Below are 18,106 nucleotides of genomic sequence, written 5' to 3' on the forward strand. Positions count from 1 at the left end.
GCAGGAACAAATAATTAAAATTAGACTCTTAGCCCATTTTAAACCCCTTCCCCCCCTTTACCTCAGGCAACGGCCAACTGTGTCTGTCCTGATCACCCTCCCTCAGTAAGAGGCCGGAAACATTTCCTCTCTCTCTCTTCTGCAGCTTTTTTTTTTCTTTCAAACCTCCTCAGCCAAGCAAGAGGAATGTTTTAAATTCCTCAGTCACCTAGTTCGTCTAGTGTCCTCATGCAAGAAACAAGAGGGGGGGAGACAGTCAAAGTAAAAAGCGAGAACACAACCACAGAAAGAAAATAAAATGGAGATGGAGTGAAATGAGAGTTATGATAGAACCATAGCACATCCTTGTGTTTCTGCCTCCTACGGCGTGCAGTGTATGTAAACGCTCACCATGGTGTCTGTATGTTATTATTAGGGATGTGTTTTGTTTTTCTTTAGTGGTAGAGGTCTGTTTTGTCTTCTCAGCGCTGGCAACATATCCTGTCTCAGTCAGCAACTAAAAGGAGTGGCCAGAAGGCAAAACTGCAGGGGGAGAAGACAGTGAGGGAGAAAAGTGGGCGCAGGAGAGAAGGATGAGGAGGAGGGAAGTGTAGAGACAGTCTGCTAAGCTGAGATAGAGCACAGATATACAACACAGTCAGTGTGATAGGACACAAATAAATTATGAGCTCCTTCTTGGAGCTAAAAAAAACCCCAAACAGGCAGCGAGCTCTAATAACACAACTTGTGTAGAGAGAATCTTTTATCACTTCCCCTTTATTCCAATAAAGCTTTATGTGGGTGTCGTGTGAACGCATAAACACACTTCACATGTACAGTGCAGATGTAAAACCGCTGCACCGGCCGCAAGTGTTTAGACGTCTTGTATGTTGAGAAAAAGAGTGTCAGAGAGGTTTGGCGGTGGAGGAGATAGAGGGAGTGATAAGTGAAGGAATTTCCCAAGTGCCCATAAGTGCCAGTATTGGGGGAAAAAAAATCTATATACGATAGATATTTCATTGCTTACATTTTGAATTTGTTTTCATACTTGTCTCTTATTAAAAACACAGCCTGCAGTTCAACCCAGTTCATCTGTAAGTCCCTGTATTTTTGTCACGTTACTGTTTATTACAGTTGAGTCACTAATGGTTTCACGGTTGCGTTGATGAGTGCAGAATTTTTTCTTTATTACAGAATTAGATTTGTGGAAACAATTTCTTTTTTTGCTAATTTTTAAATAAGACATATAGTATAGTTATTTTAATTAAACATCCTGATTTTAAGGTTGGATTTGGTTCAGTTTTCTATTTAAACGGTATGTCTAAGATGAATAGTCAAGGACTGTCAGAGATGTGAAAATCTAGCAATTTTGTCCAGTTTCAACAGCTTGGAGCCATGATAAATTATGTAATTTTGGCAATTTTTTAAAGATTTAAAAGTTATGTTAAAAAACAGACTTAACAATGTTGACCATAATACATGTATGCCCTCCAGATAATCACTGACAATGACTTATCTGTAATATTCATATGTAATAAAACTAACTGGCTCCTATAGGTGGAAGCCTAATAATATATTATACTGTAGATAAACAAAAGTAAATTCACTAAATGCTAAAACAACAGGCAATGCAGAAAAAGTTCAGGTGAGCCTTTGTTGATATTCCCAGGCTTCATCAATGTTTCTCTGCTTGTTTCCTAGAGTAGCATTGTGAGTGAGTGTGTATATATGTGCTATGGAAAATGTTTGTCGGAGTGCAGTGAGGCCAGTATCTGGAGCAGAGGGCACGCCAGGCTTCTTCTCTCTAATGAGCACTCTTCTGCTTTGCTTTCCTGTGTCTGTCTGTCTGTCAGGCCTGCACTGCTCCCACAGTCGATGTGTCTAGCCAACCATGCATCCCTGACTTACCACCCAGCCTGCCAGGGCACTGCCTCAGGGGGCTGACAGACTTACTAGAGATCCAGGCCTCAGGGGCCTTCAAAACATTCCCACTGAACACCATTAAAGCGCAGTACAATTACCGCTGATGCCTCAGCCATACGGGGAGGCAGGCAGAGAAAGTTGCAGGAGTGTATTAGAGGTCTCTTAACAGGAGAATATCGGGTTGGAAAGTAATTAAACAACGAATAAGAGAGTTTTATTATCTGAGAGCTGCAATGCAGTAGTGGAGAGAAAGAGAATGCCAGAGGAAGGAGGGTAAGAATGAAGAGATCAGGGCGATGAAGAAACCGATATGTATCTCACTGATGCACGGAACATTGCTCAAGACAGGAATGTATGGTTACTTATCAGTTTAAGGAATGTGCGGGACGGTTGTGTTTGTCTTTTCACCAGTAGTTGCTAAACAGAAAAACACACCTTTAAATACAGTCATGTTCTTTTCCAGCTGAATCAATCCATTTCGAGAACAATGCTTCGAGGCTCGGTTTCATTGTCAATGTCAATCCTCTCAAATAATGTTGATGTTTTTTTCTCTGACTGCTCCAACTAATCTGTTTTTCCTTCCATTTTTCCCCCCAGAAACCACGACCCAAACCCAGGTATTCTATCTCAAAACCCATCGAAAGCAACTACTTTGGCATGCCACTGACCACCGTGGTCTCCCTCGAGAGACCCATCCCCATCTTCATCGAGAAGTGCATCCGTTTTATCGAAACAACAGGTAAGAATCCGCTGCTTAATAGCATCCCGATGCATCACAGGCTGCTGTTTTCACTCAATTAGGTATTAGCTCTCATGAAAGGATTTCAAAGGATCCATTCTGCCTCTGCATGTGCTATACCTGCCTCCATTTATTTTGCTTTCTTCTCTTCTGCTGCATTCTCTTTCTCCTTATCTTAATCCTCCTCTCTGGTGGGATTGCTGCGTACTGTCATCCGCCTTAATTCACACGCAGCCTTTGTGTTTATGTGCACATGCTTTCTTTATGTCTCACTGATTCTTTGTTCAGGTTTGATAGATGCTTGTGTCTGAGCTGCAGGCTTTACAGGTGGGCACCAGCAGGGACATGAATCAAGGATGTTAACTTACTTTTTGATCGCTTAAATAGTAAAGAACGCAAAATAGAGATGAGTGGATGAAGCTGTGTCCTTGTTTGCATTCACACGTAGCATAAATCTCTGGTTTGTGTCTCCCAACTGGTTCCCAAGTGAAAGCATCAAAAAAAGAACATCATAGCTGCTGTTTCCATTAGCAGTGTTTTGTGCCAACTTTAGAGCAAGTCAGATCAGTGTGACAAGAAGAGATAAACTTGCAGTGTAGAATAGTGCGTCGTTTTTAACGGAAATACTCTCACCAGCATAGATTAAAGTGTGCACCACTGTGTTTAGCTAACAGGTCTTTAGTCTGGTGCCAGCAGCCACCCAACCCTCCTCTCTGGGAGCACAGATGTGGATAGATAGCCTCCTCTAACCTTGCTACCCTTTTGCCCAGATGCCAAACCCCCTGCCAGGCTCTTCTGGTGCCCCACTGCCCCCCGACTGCCAGCTTTCCTCTCACTCCGTCACCAGCTGTTCCACTAACCCAGAGGCAACCTAATGCAGGGTTGATGTTTGTGTTAAGATATTTGCACTCGTCTTTCTATTCTTCGCTGGGTCATAACCAGGATTTTAGATAGTGAAGTCACAGCTCCATCTAAATTCCCAGAAAAAGTGCACATGACATGGCATCAGTGGTTTATATTACATTTTCTCACCTAATGTTTAATAAAAATATCACTGCGGTTGCTGAAACTTCTCTTTTTAATCTTCCCTAGCTCGAGTTGCATTTGGGCGAGTGAGTTTCTCAGAACACCCCTGTTCTTTACTGACATGCCAGTGCATTCCACTGTAGTCTCTGCCCACATTAAAAGACTGTATTTGTGGATTATTGTGGCCTCACAAAACATCCACCTTCTTCCTCTGTGTGAAAGCAAAGCTCTTGATAACACGGCATTGCGTTAGATTTCACCTCACCCTGTTAACATGTTAACTGGAGCAGTCACAGCAGTTACGAGGAAAACTGGTTGAATATGCAGACATACGCTGCGCTGTGGTGCAGAGTGAATTTGCTGCTCCTCCGGAGGTATTTTCCACCTCTTATCCTCACTCGCTCCTTTTAGTATTCCTCCTAATCCTCTGTTTCCTCTCCCTCCTCTTTTATTTCTAGTGTCCTTGTTTCTCTACTTCTTTCTTCTGATCCACTCATCCTTCTCCCTCCATCACTCTGGGTACCTACACTTGTCACATTTGATTTCTTTCATCTCATTGCTAGCACACATTTCTCTTTCTGCCCCCGTCCTATTGTCACCTCTCTCAATTCACTGTATTTCTTTCCCCCTGTCTTGACTTCCCCTTCATTGCTTTCTCTCCTTTATTTCACTTGTGTCTGGGTGTGTTTTTTCCAGGTAATATTCTGCTCCATATCTCTCTCTGTTCGATCAATATCACAAGCCAAGAAACTGGAAGACAGTTTGGTCTCAGTTATTTTCTATGTGTGTTTAGCTTTTTCAAATGTTTTTTGCAAGTGTATGCATGTGTAAAGAATGCAGCCCTGCACATCTCACTAACCAGTGCACTGTGTGTGTTTATTTGTGTATATTGTGTATACTTTATTTACATGCTGACACATATGGGACAGACCCACACTGAGAATTTCTGGGACTGGAAGGGGAAATGAGATGCAATGTGCTATTTAGTTCTGATTGTTGTTGCTGTAAGTCAGACTTTACTTATCCCATATCTGTGTCTATGATCTGTGGATATAATGGCACTTGCAGGAAATTACCGTACAGCGCTGACACCGTGTTTGTCACTGTAGTGTGAGCTGATAATGGGTGACGTTGTGAGCCCGACCTTGGACCTGCTGTTTTGACCTACATTCTTTTCTTTTCCTTTTTGCTCAACAAAAATACTTGTAGCTAACTTAAACCCAAACCCAACATTGCTGCCTTATCTGTGTAAATGTCACTCACAATCTTCCAGTTATATACATTTTAAATGTACACATAAAGCAGCTGCATTCTTCATATTCAGAACGTTTCGTCCCGGCACATAGACAGTACGGTGAATAAAGTGACTTTTTTTCTGTTTTTATCATTTCTATTTTAAAGTCTTATTTCTTTGTTGGATCTCTTATTCATGTCTCATAGCTCACTCCTTTTGTCCTTGAGAATAATAGAAGTGGATGTGATATTTTGTGTTATTTTCATGCATTCTGAGCTTGTAGAAAAGCAGCTATATAAAATCAATCCGTAGTGACTGCTGCTATCTCTTCTCAGTTCAGGCTTTCTCCCAGCGTTGTAGTCGCAGTGTGTTCTGCTCATGGGCACCGAGGTGATGAATGTGTGTTAGCGTGTGCAGGCATATCTGCTGGCTGTAGGAGCCTCCATAGCGACGAAAAGGGCAGCACCCAGCGACTGCCTGTCTCCATGGTGAACTATGAAATCAGCCTCTGGGCTGCTGAACCCGGAGAGCGGCTGGGATTCTGGGCTGATGTGGGATCAGCTGGATTGGTGTCAGACAGTAACACGCTGCAGGAACTAATGCTAACTGAGGGAGCATTTATCACACTATTAGAGTTTGTGTGATTGCGGGTCCACAGGCATGTTTTTAGCCACTTAAGTGCTGCTGGAAGCTGTGAAGTTACCATAGATGGGTGTATTTTTAGGGTTTGATCCTATTTATAAATGATGTATAAAGATGCATGAAGATGTGTACACCAAATCTGATAAAAGTGATGATTTATTTCCCCTAATGTGCACGGTGTATGGATTTAAAATAACCCTAAAGAATGGAAGAAGACTTTGTTAGAGGTTGAAGATTTGTTTTTCTTTCTATTTACATTGACTTTGCTGGTGCTTTCCTCAGCTATAGAGGAGGAGGAGGATGCAGTTTTAGAGAGATCACCTTCTCAAGCTTTCACTGTAGAATTATTATTATTTTATTCTATTCTGACCCTCCCACTGCCTCGTGGCTCCTGTTACATTCCTTTCATCTTCATGTAACCCCCACCTTTGATGTAGCTTCCCATTCCTCTATATATCCATCTTTATCTTAATCCCTTTATTTTTTCTCATCCTCTCTTTCATCAGTCCGACTTTCACTCCTTTTCGTCCTCACACCCCCCTCGCTATCTTTCCCCATCCTTGGGTGCTTGTCCTATTTTGCCCCTATCTCTCACTCTCTCACCCCACCACTGCAACACTGCTCCCTCTCCCTATCTCTCCTCCCATCCCTGTTTTCCTAGTGTCTGGCTAGAAAAGCTTTTGTGGATAATTGATTGGTAGAAGGAGGAGATCGATGTTGTATGCCTTGACTGAAAGCTCTCTCATTTCCTCCCTTGCCTCTCCCTATCTCATCCTCTTTTTTTTTCTGCCACTCCTATCTCCCTCTGGACTGCTTTCTGTCTCCCCCGTATCGCCACCAAAGTGTGAGCGCGGAAAGAGAATTTCAAGGGTGGGAGATGGAGCGTTATCTTTGTCGTAAATTGGAAAAAAACTATTAATGAACCACAATGAAGTCAAGTTTCATTCATACCAACTGTCCATAAGCCTTTCCTTTCTGCCACTGACCCACTTTGACTTGGTTACTTGTGTTTTCCATGTCTGAGTACATGGATGTATGACCGAGGATTAGCAAAATTAGCAAATTAGCAAAACCTACAGCAAATTAACATTAATGGTGCAAAATGCCACATGACCCCACTCTCTTAATTTGGAGTACTTTTTCAGGCTACAGGTGTAAAAGTGCCCAACTGCAGTTCACCTAATTTGTTAACCCTCTGAACCTCAAGTTTATGAGCGATTTTTGCTCCTGACACAATTTTACCGACTGTGGGCTCAATATAAAGCCCTGCACATCTATGAAAACAACACAGCAGTGGCTAGAAGTAGGGAAACCTTAAAATGCCATAAATAAACAGAAAAAAAACTAAGTTGAATTTCTTTGGTTATTTTTTTAATAAAAAATAAAATTACCCAGGATTGTTGTGTACAACATGTACAAGTTCCCACATGTGTTATTAATACTGCAAAAACTATTTTATGGCTACCACTGTACTACTTACATTTTTAATTTGTTTCCATACTTGTTTCCTATTTGCTCTGTGTATACACGGCCTGCAGTTCCGCCCAGTTCAGCTGAAAAATCTCAGAATTTTTGTCACATTTTAAAGAACACATGTAGAATAAAATGATTTTGATGAAATATCATGATTTTAAGCTTAGATTTGGTTACTTTTTCCAATGGAAAGGCACATCATGGATAAGTAGTTCAAGAACTGTTGGAAAGTTTAAATTCTATTTGATTTTACACTTTCTGGCTCTGATAAATTGTGTATTGTCATAAATAAAAAGATCCTTATTATATATTAAGATAATATGGCCTTCAAACTGATGAGAGGGCTTTGGTGTTCATAGGCCGAAATATAAACTGATGCCTACTGTCGGCATGCTGGGTTTTTTTGTATGTTTGGAAAGTAGTCGAGCTGTAAATACATTAATTTCTAATACTGAAATATTGAACTTAAATGATTTGAAAGGGCACACTGCTTTGAAAATGCATTTGGGTGTTTTTTTGCCCCCCCCAAAAATTAAATAAGAGTTATACAACGTGAGGAAATATTAGCATAGTCAGAATTTATCTGCTTAACAAAATGGTCAGCGATTGAATTGAAAAGTTCTGAAAAATCAATGCGTTGTTAAAACTTTCTAAGTGCGCATTATACTAGAGTATAATAGAATAGATTATTGCTGTAAACGGTTAATAAAATCTAACAGGCTTTATTAATGTGTATTTAATTGAAGGCCTCAGTCATGTTGTGCTAGACGACACCTGCTGTAAGCCTTGAAAAGTCTGTAAAATTATGAATTCGAACAGGAGGCACGACTAACGGAAAGACAGAATTATATGAATAATAGCAGACTGTTTCACTTCTGCTCTTTTGTCTCATGTTTTTGCTTTGGTGAATACATCTATATTTGCTGCAGTATTCTTTGCTGGCGTCAGAGTGCGTATGTTGTCTGGACTAGATGGACCTAAGATGTTGTCATTGTCCCGCTGTCTATGTTCAGTGAAACAAAGGCACTGATTTTACTCCTGCTTTTTCCAGCAGCCATACAGATACAGTCTCTTTATTTATGCATGTACAGTTTGCACCCCTGCACTAATAAAACTGTCTTTAAATAAATAATACAACACCTAAAACATGTACATTTTAGCTGTGCTGATTTTCCTCTGTTTCCCAGCACAAAACCTGTTTGAAGCCCTTTAGCTAATATGTATGTACTTTGACTGTTTAAGAAAAAGCTGCAAATCCTCCTTAAATATCCTCTTAAGAATGAAGCTCAGTGCGAGAAGAAAAAGCACACGGCATCTGTGTTTTTTAAAGCCATTTTACAGCGTAGTGGCACTGAGGTAGCTTCAGCTTGTCACAGTGCACCAGTGGGCTCTTAGCGGGCCTGCAGGAGCCCTTTATGGGTTTAATAAATAGTGCTAATAGCGTGTTTAGATGGAGGGGGACATAGGGAAAGGCTGTAATCACAGCCTCTGCTTTTTCTGCCCTTGAGAGAGCATCTGTACACAGCATGATGATATGTTAAAGGCTTCTTGGATTGGATTGAACAGTTACCATTACTACTTGTTGCAAATTAAACATAAGAAAAGAACACTGAGCTAATAACATGTTTTCTTCCTCCCTCTCGTTCCTCCAGGGTTGAGCACAGAGGGCATCTACAGGGTCAGCGGGAACAAAGCAGAGATGGAGAGCATGCAGCGGCAGTTCGACCAAGGTGTGTTACTTTCTGCTGACAGTACTCACACGTTCAGGTGTAGACATGCTTACATGTGAAGAAAAGGCCATGAAGATGTGTACGTGCACACATCTGCCTCTGTCCATAACAATCCTGAGTCTCCTTAATTAGCCAGAGAGCATTAATTCTACTGAGGGAATTGGCCTTCACTTCCTTTTAGACTGCGGAGCTGCCTCCTCAGTCGTCTATCTGCCCTCGTGTGCATCCTCGCACATGCACAAGCGCCCTCAGTGTGCGTCTCCATGCGTGTGTCTGTCTGCCGTGGGCAGTTAATTGCCTGCAGATTGGTTTGGTTAATGAAGCATGTTGCTGCCGAGATAGATAGCAGAGCAAGATGGCCCGTGTATGCGTGTGTGTATGCGAGCGTCCACGCCTGGTTGAGATTAAATCCAACTCCAGTAATCAGAGTTGAAACCCTGCGTTGAATCATTTTGAGCCCCGGGCCGATGGGGCAAGACAATTACAGGTGAAGCTACAGCGCAGGTGTCTCGTAGCCGCAGCGAAGATGGCACTTCATCAGCTCCCTGAAGATTTAGGTAGCTCATTGCAGAAAAAAGCTGCATGAGAAGCGGCGTGCGTGGAAACTTTCAAAATGGGAGCTCTCCTCCGACTGTTCATGAACCCGCTAACCGCAGCTGAAGCACTTTTCTCTCGCCTCTATTCTTGCTACACCTACTACCTTTCGTAAAGTAAAAAGTTATCAGAAAATAGCTTTTTTAATTAAGTCTCTTGCTCCCACGCACATGCTCTCTCTGCTAGAGTGGTGCTCCAGCGGTGTTGCTCTTTGGCTCTCTGGGCTTTTTCTTCGCTCAAATTAACTTTATATTTCTCCTGTTTGTTATTTATTTATATTAGGGAAATTACGAATTGACAACTCTAGGGCAAACGTATTTATGCGAGCTGTCTACAAGTCGTGTGTGTAATTGAAAAGAACCAGAAATGAGCGTATTATATTTGGATTTAACTCTTGTCATATTTCTTACATGATTGTAATATCTTAAGATAATTTCATTTAATACATTTCCTGGAATATCAGAGAGGTTTTGATCTAGAAAAGTTCACCCCTTGCAAATGAAAGTACTATATCGAATTGAAGCAAAAATAATATAAAGCCCATTATTTACATTATGTAAGACACTGCTGTTCACAATATCCTAATACACCAGAGAAAATAAAAGGAAAGCTACCAACATACACAGGTTCTTACATTCCTTCCATATAGGTGGGCCTCCCTGCTGTTTTATCAAACGTTTGTAGGTTCAGCCTATTAATATGAATAACAATCAACTTTATTTTGCACTTTCCATTGTACTAAAATACGCCAGAGCACAAAAAAAAGTAGAAAATACAAAGCATACAGCAGGAAGAGCAAGAAACGTGTTTTCAAGTTTTTCTTTATTTGTGACTTTGTTCAATCTACTGTACTTATTGTCAAATTCTTACACACAGTACCCTTTATTTTATGGTGTAGTCCATGGATGATTCAAAATGAGCTTCACAACAACACAAGTCAGATTGTTAGAGGTTTATTTTGGCCCCTTTTAAATGTGCACTCCTTTCAGTTAATCAGAGGTAATGTGAGCATGTTGGCTTCATGTGTGAATGAACACCCTGATCGCTTTTCAATAACAGTTGCGATTGCTACCTCTGCTCAGTTCAAAATCATTTTCAACACAATCTGAACTGCATGCTGATGAATTACCAGATAGGCAGGCACAAGTGACACACTCTGAGTTGCATGAAACGATTTGAGGACTTTTTTCACAATATTGGTCCAGAAACATCACAAGTGCACAATTAGTCTGAAAAAATCATAAAACACCTTTCTTATTCACTTTGCCCTTCAATGCACCATCTATTATAGCCTGAAATCCCATAGAATTAAGATGAGACGCAGAATAATAAATTGAATCCAGGTTTTATTAAAACATTAACAGGACTGGAAGTTGTGTTTGTTACTTCCAGCTGTTCGTAGGATTTTTTTTCCCTCTGAGTTTATTGAATACCTTTAGCATCAAACAACACCAGGACCCATATCAGCCTAACTTCAGTAAATTTATCAGTTACAAATTACAGCACACATGGAGACAGGATCATTCGGGATCTGACAACAAGTTCTTCGCAGCAGAGTCACAGTTTATAAACTGCATTTAAACCATTTGTTGCATAGCAGCCGTCCTCAGGTTGAGTCCTGAGCTCCATCACAGCTGTCAGGATATTTTTATTTTTACTGTTGGCAAAGTATTAGCTAGATCATCATCGCACACAGACAGAATTTTCAGTGTTTAGCAAATCACAGATAAACAAGGCCATTAGTCATTTGGACAGTTTGATAAGCTTGTTATTTGTTTAGAGTTAGTATTTTGTTTATTAATGGATTAATATCTATTTACATCACTTGATGCTGTTTTCATTTTTGCGTGTTTGACAAATGTATATGTGTACTGTGGCTGTCTCCATCACTGTCATGGGTTTGTCTGAATGTTGCCATGAGAAACATTAATGTAAAGTGATGTTCGTCTGAATGACAGAATGCCAACAATGTCACATATTCAATGCATGAAAACAAATTAATGTAGTCTGTGTGGGTGCAATGTCTTGTTTCCTTCCAGATCACAGCCTGGATCTAGTGGAGAAGGACTTCACCATCAACACCGTGGCGGGAGCCATGAAGGCCTTCTTCTCCGAGCTCCCAGAGCCTCTGGTACCCTACAGCATGCAGGGAGAGCTGGTGGAGGCCTTCAGTAAGTCCCGGGGCTCTGCTGGTGTGAGAGGACGGGGAGGTGCAGGGATGTGGGGAGAATTCTTCACTAAAACCCGAGGTGTATTGGATTTTTCCTGAAACCCCTTTCCCTTTATTGTAACGTTTCTTTAACCTAACAAGCAAAACTGCTGCAATCCAAATCCATCCATGGGGAGAATTGGATTTGCCACTCGGTAAGGAGCCAGGGAAGAGAGAGGGGGAAAGGGATGGAGGAGAGTATATTTAAGGCTTTTCGGAAAGAGGACATGGGCATGATTGCACATGGTGATGGAAGGTCTGGATGAAGTCATGAGAAAATAGTCATATATGAGATAAACGACGGTGCTCCTGCGCTCTCCACAGCCTCTCTTTTTCTCTTTGTGTCCTGTAATCTGTCAGAATGGAGATTTAAAGCATAGCTTAGTCTTGCATCGCGCCAGAGAGATTTACCCCCGGGCCGCCAGGCTGCTGTCACTCACCGAGCTCTGCAGGCGTGTGCATGAGTGTGTGTTTTTTAAAGGCCCCAGCGAGACCCTTCAGCCGTGACAGAGACCTGATAAAGCTCCTGCAGTCTGTGCCACAATAGAGGAAAAGACTAGAGAGCGAAAAAGAAAAGTGAGGTAGAGTTGGAGACTAGAAAGCCTTCGTTTGGGAGAAAATAGCAAATTAGGCTCGGCGTTTTTACAATTAGAGCTTATTTGGGGTTAGCACACAGAGAGGTGGAGAAACAGGAAAGCTGGTGGGTGGACATTGTCATGGCTACATTAAAGAAGCTGTAGGATGTTAGTTAAGTTGTGATTACTGATGAAGGACATGCAGCAGGAGGGACTGCATGAAGTCATCCTGCCTTAAAATCTGTTTTTGATCCACACTGACCTGATTGTTGAAATACAAACTCAGATTCTCTGATTGTAAATCATGTGGAGGAGAACATCTGCTGTTCTTAGTGCTGCCTCGCTCACATACACACAGGATGGACTGTGTTAGCTGGTGACGTCAGCTTTTCTGACTCACTCCTCGCTGCCATCAGGCTTAACACACCCTGTGTGTGTGTGTGTGTGTGTTGCTGTAATCTGTTGGACACTGTAATGGGTGTATGCATGGTGTGTTTCTCCTCTGGAATGTGTGTGGTCTTTGTCTGCTGTTTCTTATTCTGAGAACTGTAGTATGGAGTCATGTATGTGTGTGTGTATTTGCCACTGACATAAGTGAAACTTGTACTGTTGAAGGATGAAATCACTGTGTCCTGCTCAGATTTTTTAGAGAGCTGAGACCAATTGCTTTCCCGATGCTCTTCACACTCTCGTCTTTTCAATTGTGCTCTCCCCATCCCTCCTTGTCTTTCTTTGCTCTCCAGTCTCGCTCCTCTGACATAATTTCCCTCAGATTCCTCTGATCGTTCTCTTTCAGCCACTTTTTCTCTCTCCTCTAACCTCTCATCTCTCTCCATTCAGAGATCAACGATAGGGAGCAGCGTTTCCAGACGATGAAGGATGCTCTGCGTCGCTTCCCCAAGGAAAACTACGAGGTCTTCAAATATGTCATCAGCCACTTGAACAAGTGAGTGAGTGACGGGGTCACAGATGGCCTCTGGCAGCTCTGCTGACTACACCGCTGGTCACCCGGTCAAGTGGCCCAGGGGTGACTTCACCGAAACAAGCATACTGATAGAACAGAGGTTTTACTCAGGTTGACTCATGATCATCTCAATGCTGTAACTATTTTAGCTCTGTTTGTAAATGGATGATAGAGGATGTTACAGTGTATTTATGTAATTATAGTTCTGTCAGCTGAGTTCTAGAAAAACTGAGCTTAAATTCAAACAATTGTATGGAATACTGTTTCACATCCTGAGGGTCGAATCAGCCAAGATAAGTCTGAGCAGTCACAAGATGATGAACATTTTTTGAACCCTGCACCTCTATGGAAACAGGTCAACCAGTGCTGTATGTAGAGTGAACTCAGACATGTGTTTTGTGCAGTATAACAAAGTTAGAATGCCATAAATAATATAAAAAGTAAAAAAAATCAAAGCAGATTTTTAAAAATTCTTAAAATTACAAAAATTTTCAAAACCTAGAATCATCATGTACAACATTTTTCGAAGTGCTCAAAGATTTTACCAATACTGAAAAAGAGTAGTGACTCTATATATGATAGATATTTTACATCTAATATTTTACTGTTTACATTATTAATTTGTTTCCATTCTTGTCTCCTATCTGTTCTGTTTAAACGCAGCCTGTATTTCAGCCCAGTTCAGCTGAAAAGTCCTTGAATTTTTGTCACATGACTGTTGGTTGCAACTGAGTCCTGAATGACTTCTTGGTTGTAGCAAAAGGCACAGATTGTTCTGCTTTTTGCAGAATGTGTTTATTGCAAATTGTTTAATTTAGGCAAAATTGTAAATACGACTTAGAATTAAATGATACTGATAAATATCACGATTTTAAGTTTAGATTTCGGTATGTTTTCTGACTGACAGATGAGGACTTCAAGGATTGCTGGAAAGTTGAAAATCCCACGATTCTTTCTGTTTTTACATTCTCTTCCTCTGGTATATGTTGTAATTCTGGCAATATTCTTTTAAAGATAATGTGCCACTCAACCCAACTGGCAGGTTGTGGGGTTGAAGGGGTTAAATGAATAAAAGAGAAAATCAAATAAGAGAAACTTACTTTGTAAGTCTATAATAAGCATGTAAAAATCTAGGGATTTGATATAACTGCACATTGTTTGTGTTTATTTTATGGCCATAGCCTCTTGCAAGTTGTGACAAGTGGCTGTTGCTTCATCTTAAGACATCCCAAGCTAGAAGAGATGGAAACCACTGTTATGCATAAATCAACTATTGTATAGTTTGGGGGACAGTTCTGAGACTAGAGGTATGAACTAGGCATGTCCATACACTGAAGGGAAAACAAACATCTTAGACATTCTGCAGCAGTGCTGATCAATCGCACTTTGGTCCAGACTACTCAGCGGTTGGGTTGTCAGAAAATCTGGTGCACGTATTCATGGTTAAAGAGGACACTGTCAGATTTCAGTCAGCAGCAGATCAGTGAAGCATCCCTTTTCTACAATTTTCTGAGGCTGGTTAATTTTAGTTTTTGGTTTCTGTCTCCCAGGGTGAGCCAGCACAACAAGTTGAATCTGATGACCAGTGAGAACCTGTCCATCTGTTTCTGGCCCACACTCATGAGGCCGGATTTCACCACCATGGATGCCCTGACTGCCACCCGCACCTACCAGACAATCATCGAGAGCTTCATCCACCAGTGCGCATACTTCTTCTACAATCAGCCGCTGGCCGACGGTCTGCCAGGCTCCCCCACCTCCACACTCTCCGGGGGAGGAACCTCAGCCTACTCCTGCATGGCCGGTGGCTACTCATCCTCACCGACTCCGTCCCCAACTCCCTACGTCCTCCCCGCAACTCCTCCTGTCATCCCCCACTATGGCCCTCCGATCCACCATCATCACCACCACCACCACCATCACCAACACCAGTCCCCTCCTCATTCCCCACCTCCTACCCCTCAGTCCCCGATTCCAGCCTTGCTGCCGCCCTCCCTGCATCCCCACCACCCCCCAACGGAACAACACACGCTGTGAACCAGGGATCAAGGGAAAGAGAAAAAACATAAAGACGGATAACCAGATTCAGCGATTCAAGGGTTCAGGATGAGACATTTCGCAGTTTGGGAAGGAACTGAGGAAGATAAATTGAAACAACAACAGGAGCTAGGAGGTGAAGTTGGGAGAGACTGAGCGAGATGCAGTATGTACAGGGAGAAACCAACACATTTGGGAGAAGAAAGGGGGCGTTTGAGCCTCTGTTGCTTTTAGAAAAAATGGACACACATACAAGCCAGGAAGAACCTTTGAACTTGCATTAAGATCTTCCTTCCTCCCCGCCACTTTAATCCCTTTGTCTCTCAGTCTCACTTCATCTAGACCTGCCCTCCTTGCCTTATAGCGAATCTACACACAAACACACTAATGACGAGCGAGATGTTGCCAGTAATTGTTAAAGGGACTCAGGGAGGGATTAAGAAGTACAGTGCAAAGGGGGAATGTGAACTCTGTAATGTTGGAACTGCTTCAGCGTACACAAAACCACACACACATACACCCGACACAAACACCCAGTGGCCAGTGTGCCTCCAAACAGCCATTCTCCTCAATCTCTCAGCTCCTAACTGTGCTGGGAAATATGGTGGCCAGCACACGATTTGTTTTGTTTTGTCTTTTTTTTTATTTTTTAAGCAAAACCAACCCACCTGCTGTACGTTCCTGGAGGCTGTGGCTGGGATGAAGTGGAGCAGACAGCGAGTCCTGAACATGTTTTATTTCACCACTGTACAGAGGACTTCAGCAAGAAACACGTGTTACTACTCACCCGACAGGATGTTCTGGCCTCCGCGACTCACAAATTACTATCAGTCAACCCCTTTCACAGCCACACACACACACACACACACACACACACACACACACACACACACACACACACACACACACACACACACACACACACACACACACACACACACACACACACACAAACAAAATCAGTTACAGTCAAGGCAGTATGCCAAGCACAGAAAAAAAAAAAAAAACTCGACCGACTGGATCTGCTGGGCAGCAAATTGAAGCAGAGGATTATGGGTGCTGTGACACCCATGGCATTCTGGGAAGGCTCCTCCCAGTCTCTTATTTGCTCTCCCCGTCACTTTGAACTTCAGCCTCATGCTTTGTCCTTGTAAACACATGAAAAAAACAACTTAACGTGATTTTTTTTAGTCTAAATCTTCATTCCACGCTCCCATCATTCCCACTGTGTTTATGTTGAGTTGTTTATTTGAGAAATTCCGGGCCAAGATCTGTTGATGAGGGTGTAAGTGTGTGTCTGGCTGTCTATCTGTCTGCGTGCACCTGTATCCATACCTTTTTATTTTACCTGAATTTCCCCGTATTAGACAGATAGTGGGAATAATTCCAGTGTTGGACCTTCACCTGTCATGTTGCTTCTTTCACGCTGTGGTGGTTTTACAAGCGAGCTGGTGCTGCAGTTTTACGTAGTAAGGACCTTGTTCAAAAAAGCACTTTTCTGAGCACTTTGAAGGCACATTTTTAAATTGGGGCTGTCTCGACATGACAGCCACCATTCACTTTATCGTCAGTCCACCCTTCTCTCTCTCTCTCTCTCTCTCTGGGAGCACACCACTGACATCTAGAGGAAGAAATGGGTTGCAGCCATAACCTCACTTCCACTACTGCATGGGCGTAGCACCATTCTCCTTTACTGTGTTTTTTTTTTTCTTTTTTTTGTAGCATCAGATCCTCTCATAGGTGCATTTGTCAAGATTAATCTTCATTGTTTGTAAGGTGGAATTAAGTTAAGTGCACTAGTATAAATAAAAGAACTGCAGCAGTTTCAAATCTGGTACAAATTAATCAAGATTACATAGATCTAGACTCTGTAGCCACAAAGCATGTGGCCACATTGCAGTTGGTCTAACATGCAGTGAATGAAATTGCCTCTGTCTTTTGTTGTGAGTTTCCAGTTCCCTTTGGGCGCAACGTCAGCCCTTTGTAGAAGAGTTTATTCCACTTCCCACATACCATATTTTAGTGGAAGGAAATGAAGACAGACTGAGGCACAATGTAGCATTACAGGCCAGAAAGTGAGAGCTGGAAGGAAGCCTTGAGCTTTGACAGGTGGGAGGCTTTTTATACTTAGAAATAATTGGTAACCACTTCTCCAAGCCCCAGCATGATGTCCTCTTAGGACACAGTGTTGCATCTCTGGAACGGACGCTCAAACTTGGTCTCGGTGGACTCGAAATATAATTTGCAAGAGTGTAAGTAACCACTACACCGGTCTCCCCCCCTGCCTCCGCTGTCACTGTTATGCCACCACATCCCCTAGTCGTTCCCTGTCCAAGAGAGACAGTTGGGTCTGGGAGAGACAGCAGACAGAACAGACAGTCCATTCATCCGTCTGCATGACTGGAATGGAGCATCACAAAATTCCTCGGCCCAGCCTGCTGTTACCGTAGAAACCAGCGAGATGGGGCTCGAGGAGAGTTGCTGAGCCCCGATCGAAGCAGGTTTCAAAGTGTGTGTGTGTGTGTGTGTGCGTTTGTGCACGTGTCTCCGTGTGAGTGGGCGCGTGTGAACTTATGCGTGTTAATGTTAAACAGATGCTCACCAAGGTCACCGTTTGACACTGAATTGCATCTCTGCATGTCTCTCCAGACTGCCCTCGCTGCCTGAAAGATGGGGGGAAAACAAAAAAAAACACTTTCAACCAATCACTGAACTCTTGAAGGAGCTTTTATCTGTCCACACTACCTATTTACCTTGTGTGTGGGTGTATGTATGTTTGTATGTGTGACGGAGGAATTAGGAGTGCGTGTTTGGGCGGGGTTTCAGGGCTAACATGCTAGTAAGCTGTGCCTGCCGGCAGCCAGACACCAGCGTGATCCAAACGAACGTGAAGGAGAGGAATGCAGCTCTCCTCGCGGTCATTACCCCACTGTGTAACCCTGTTAGCTCGTCCAGATTACACACACTGATCCTCAGAGAAA

General features: G+C 42.4%; 1 protein-coding gene across 1 annotated transcript in view; it reads left to right on the plus strand.

Moving 5' to 3' along the window:
- The window catches only part of arhgap35a (Rho GTPase activating protein 35a), a 63,654-nt gene extending 47,570 nt beyond the window's left edge, over positions 1-16,084 (plus strand). Inside the window, exons 3-7 of the mRNA XM_023285609.3 lie at positions 2,500-2,641; positions 8,669-8,746; positions 11,380-11,511; positions 12,965-13,070; positions 14,639-16,084. Coding sequence (XP_023141377.1) covers positions 2,500-2,641; positions 8,669-8,746; positions 11,380-11,511; positions 12,965-13,070; positions 14,639-15,125 — 945 coding nt within the window. The 3' untranslated portion in view covers positions 15,126-16,084. The remainder of the gene's footprint in view (positions 1-2,499; positions 2,642-8,668; positions 8,747-11,379; positions 11,512-12,964; positions 13,071-14,638) is intronic.
- The last annotated feature ends 2,022 nt before the right edge of the window (positions 16,085-18,106 follow it).

The sequence above is a fragment of the Amphiprion ocellaris genome, chromosome 7, assembly GCF_022539595.1.
Source record: "Amphiprion ocellaris isolate individual 3 ecotype Okinawa chromosome 7, ASM2253959v1, whole genome shotgun sequence".
NCBI classification, from domain to species: domain Eukaryota; kingdom Metazoa; phylum Chordata; class Actinopteri; family Pomacentridae; genus Amphiprion; species Amphiprion ocellaris.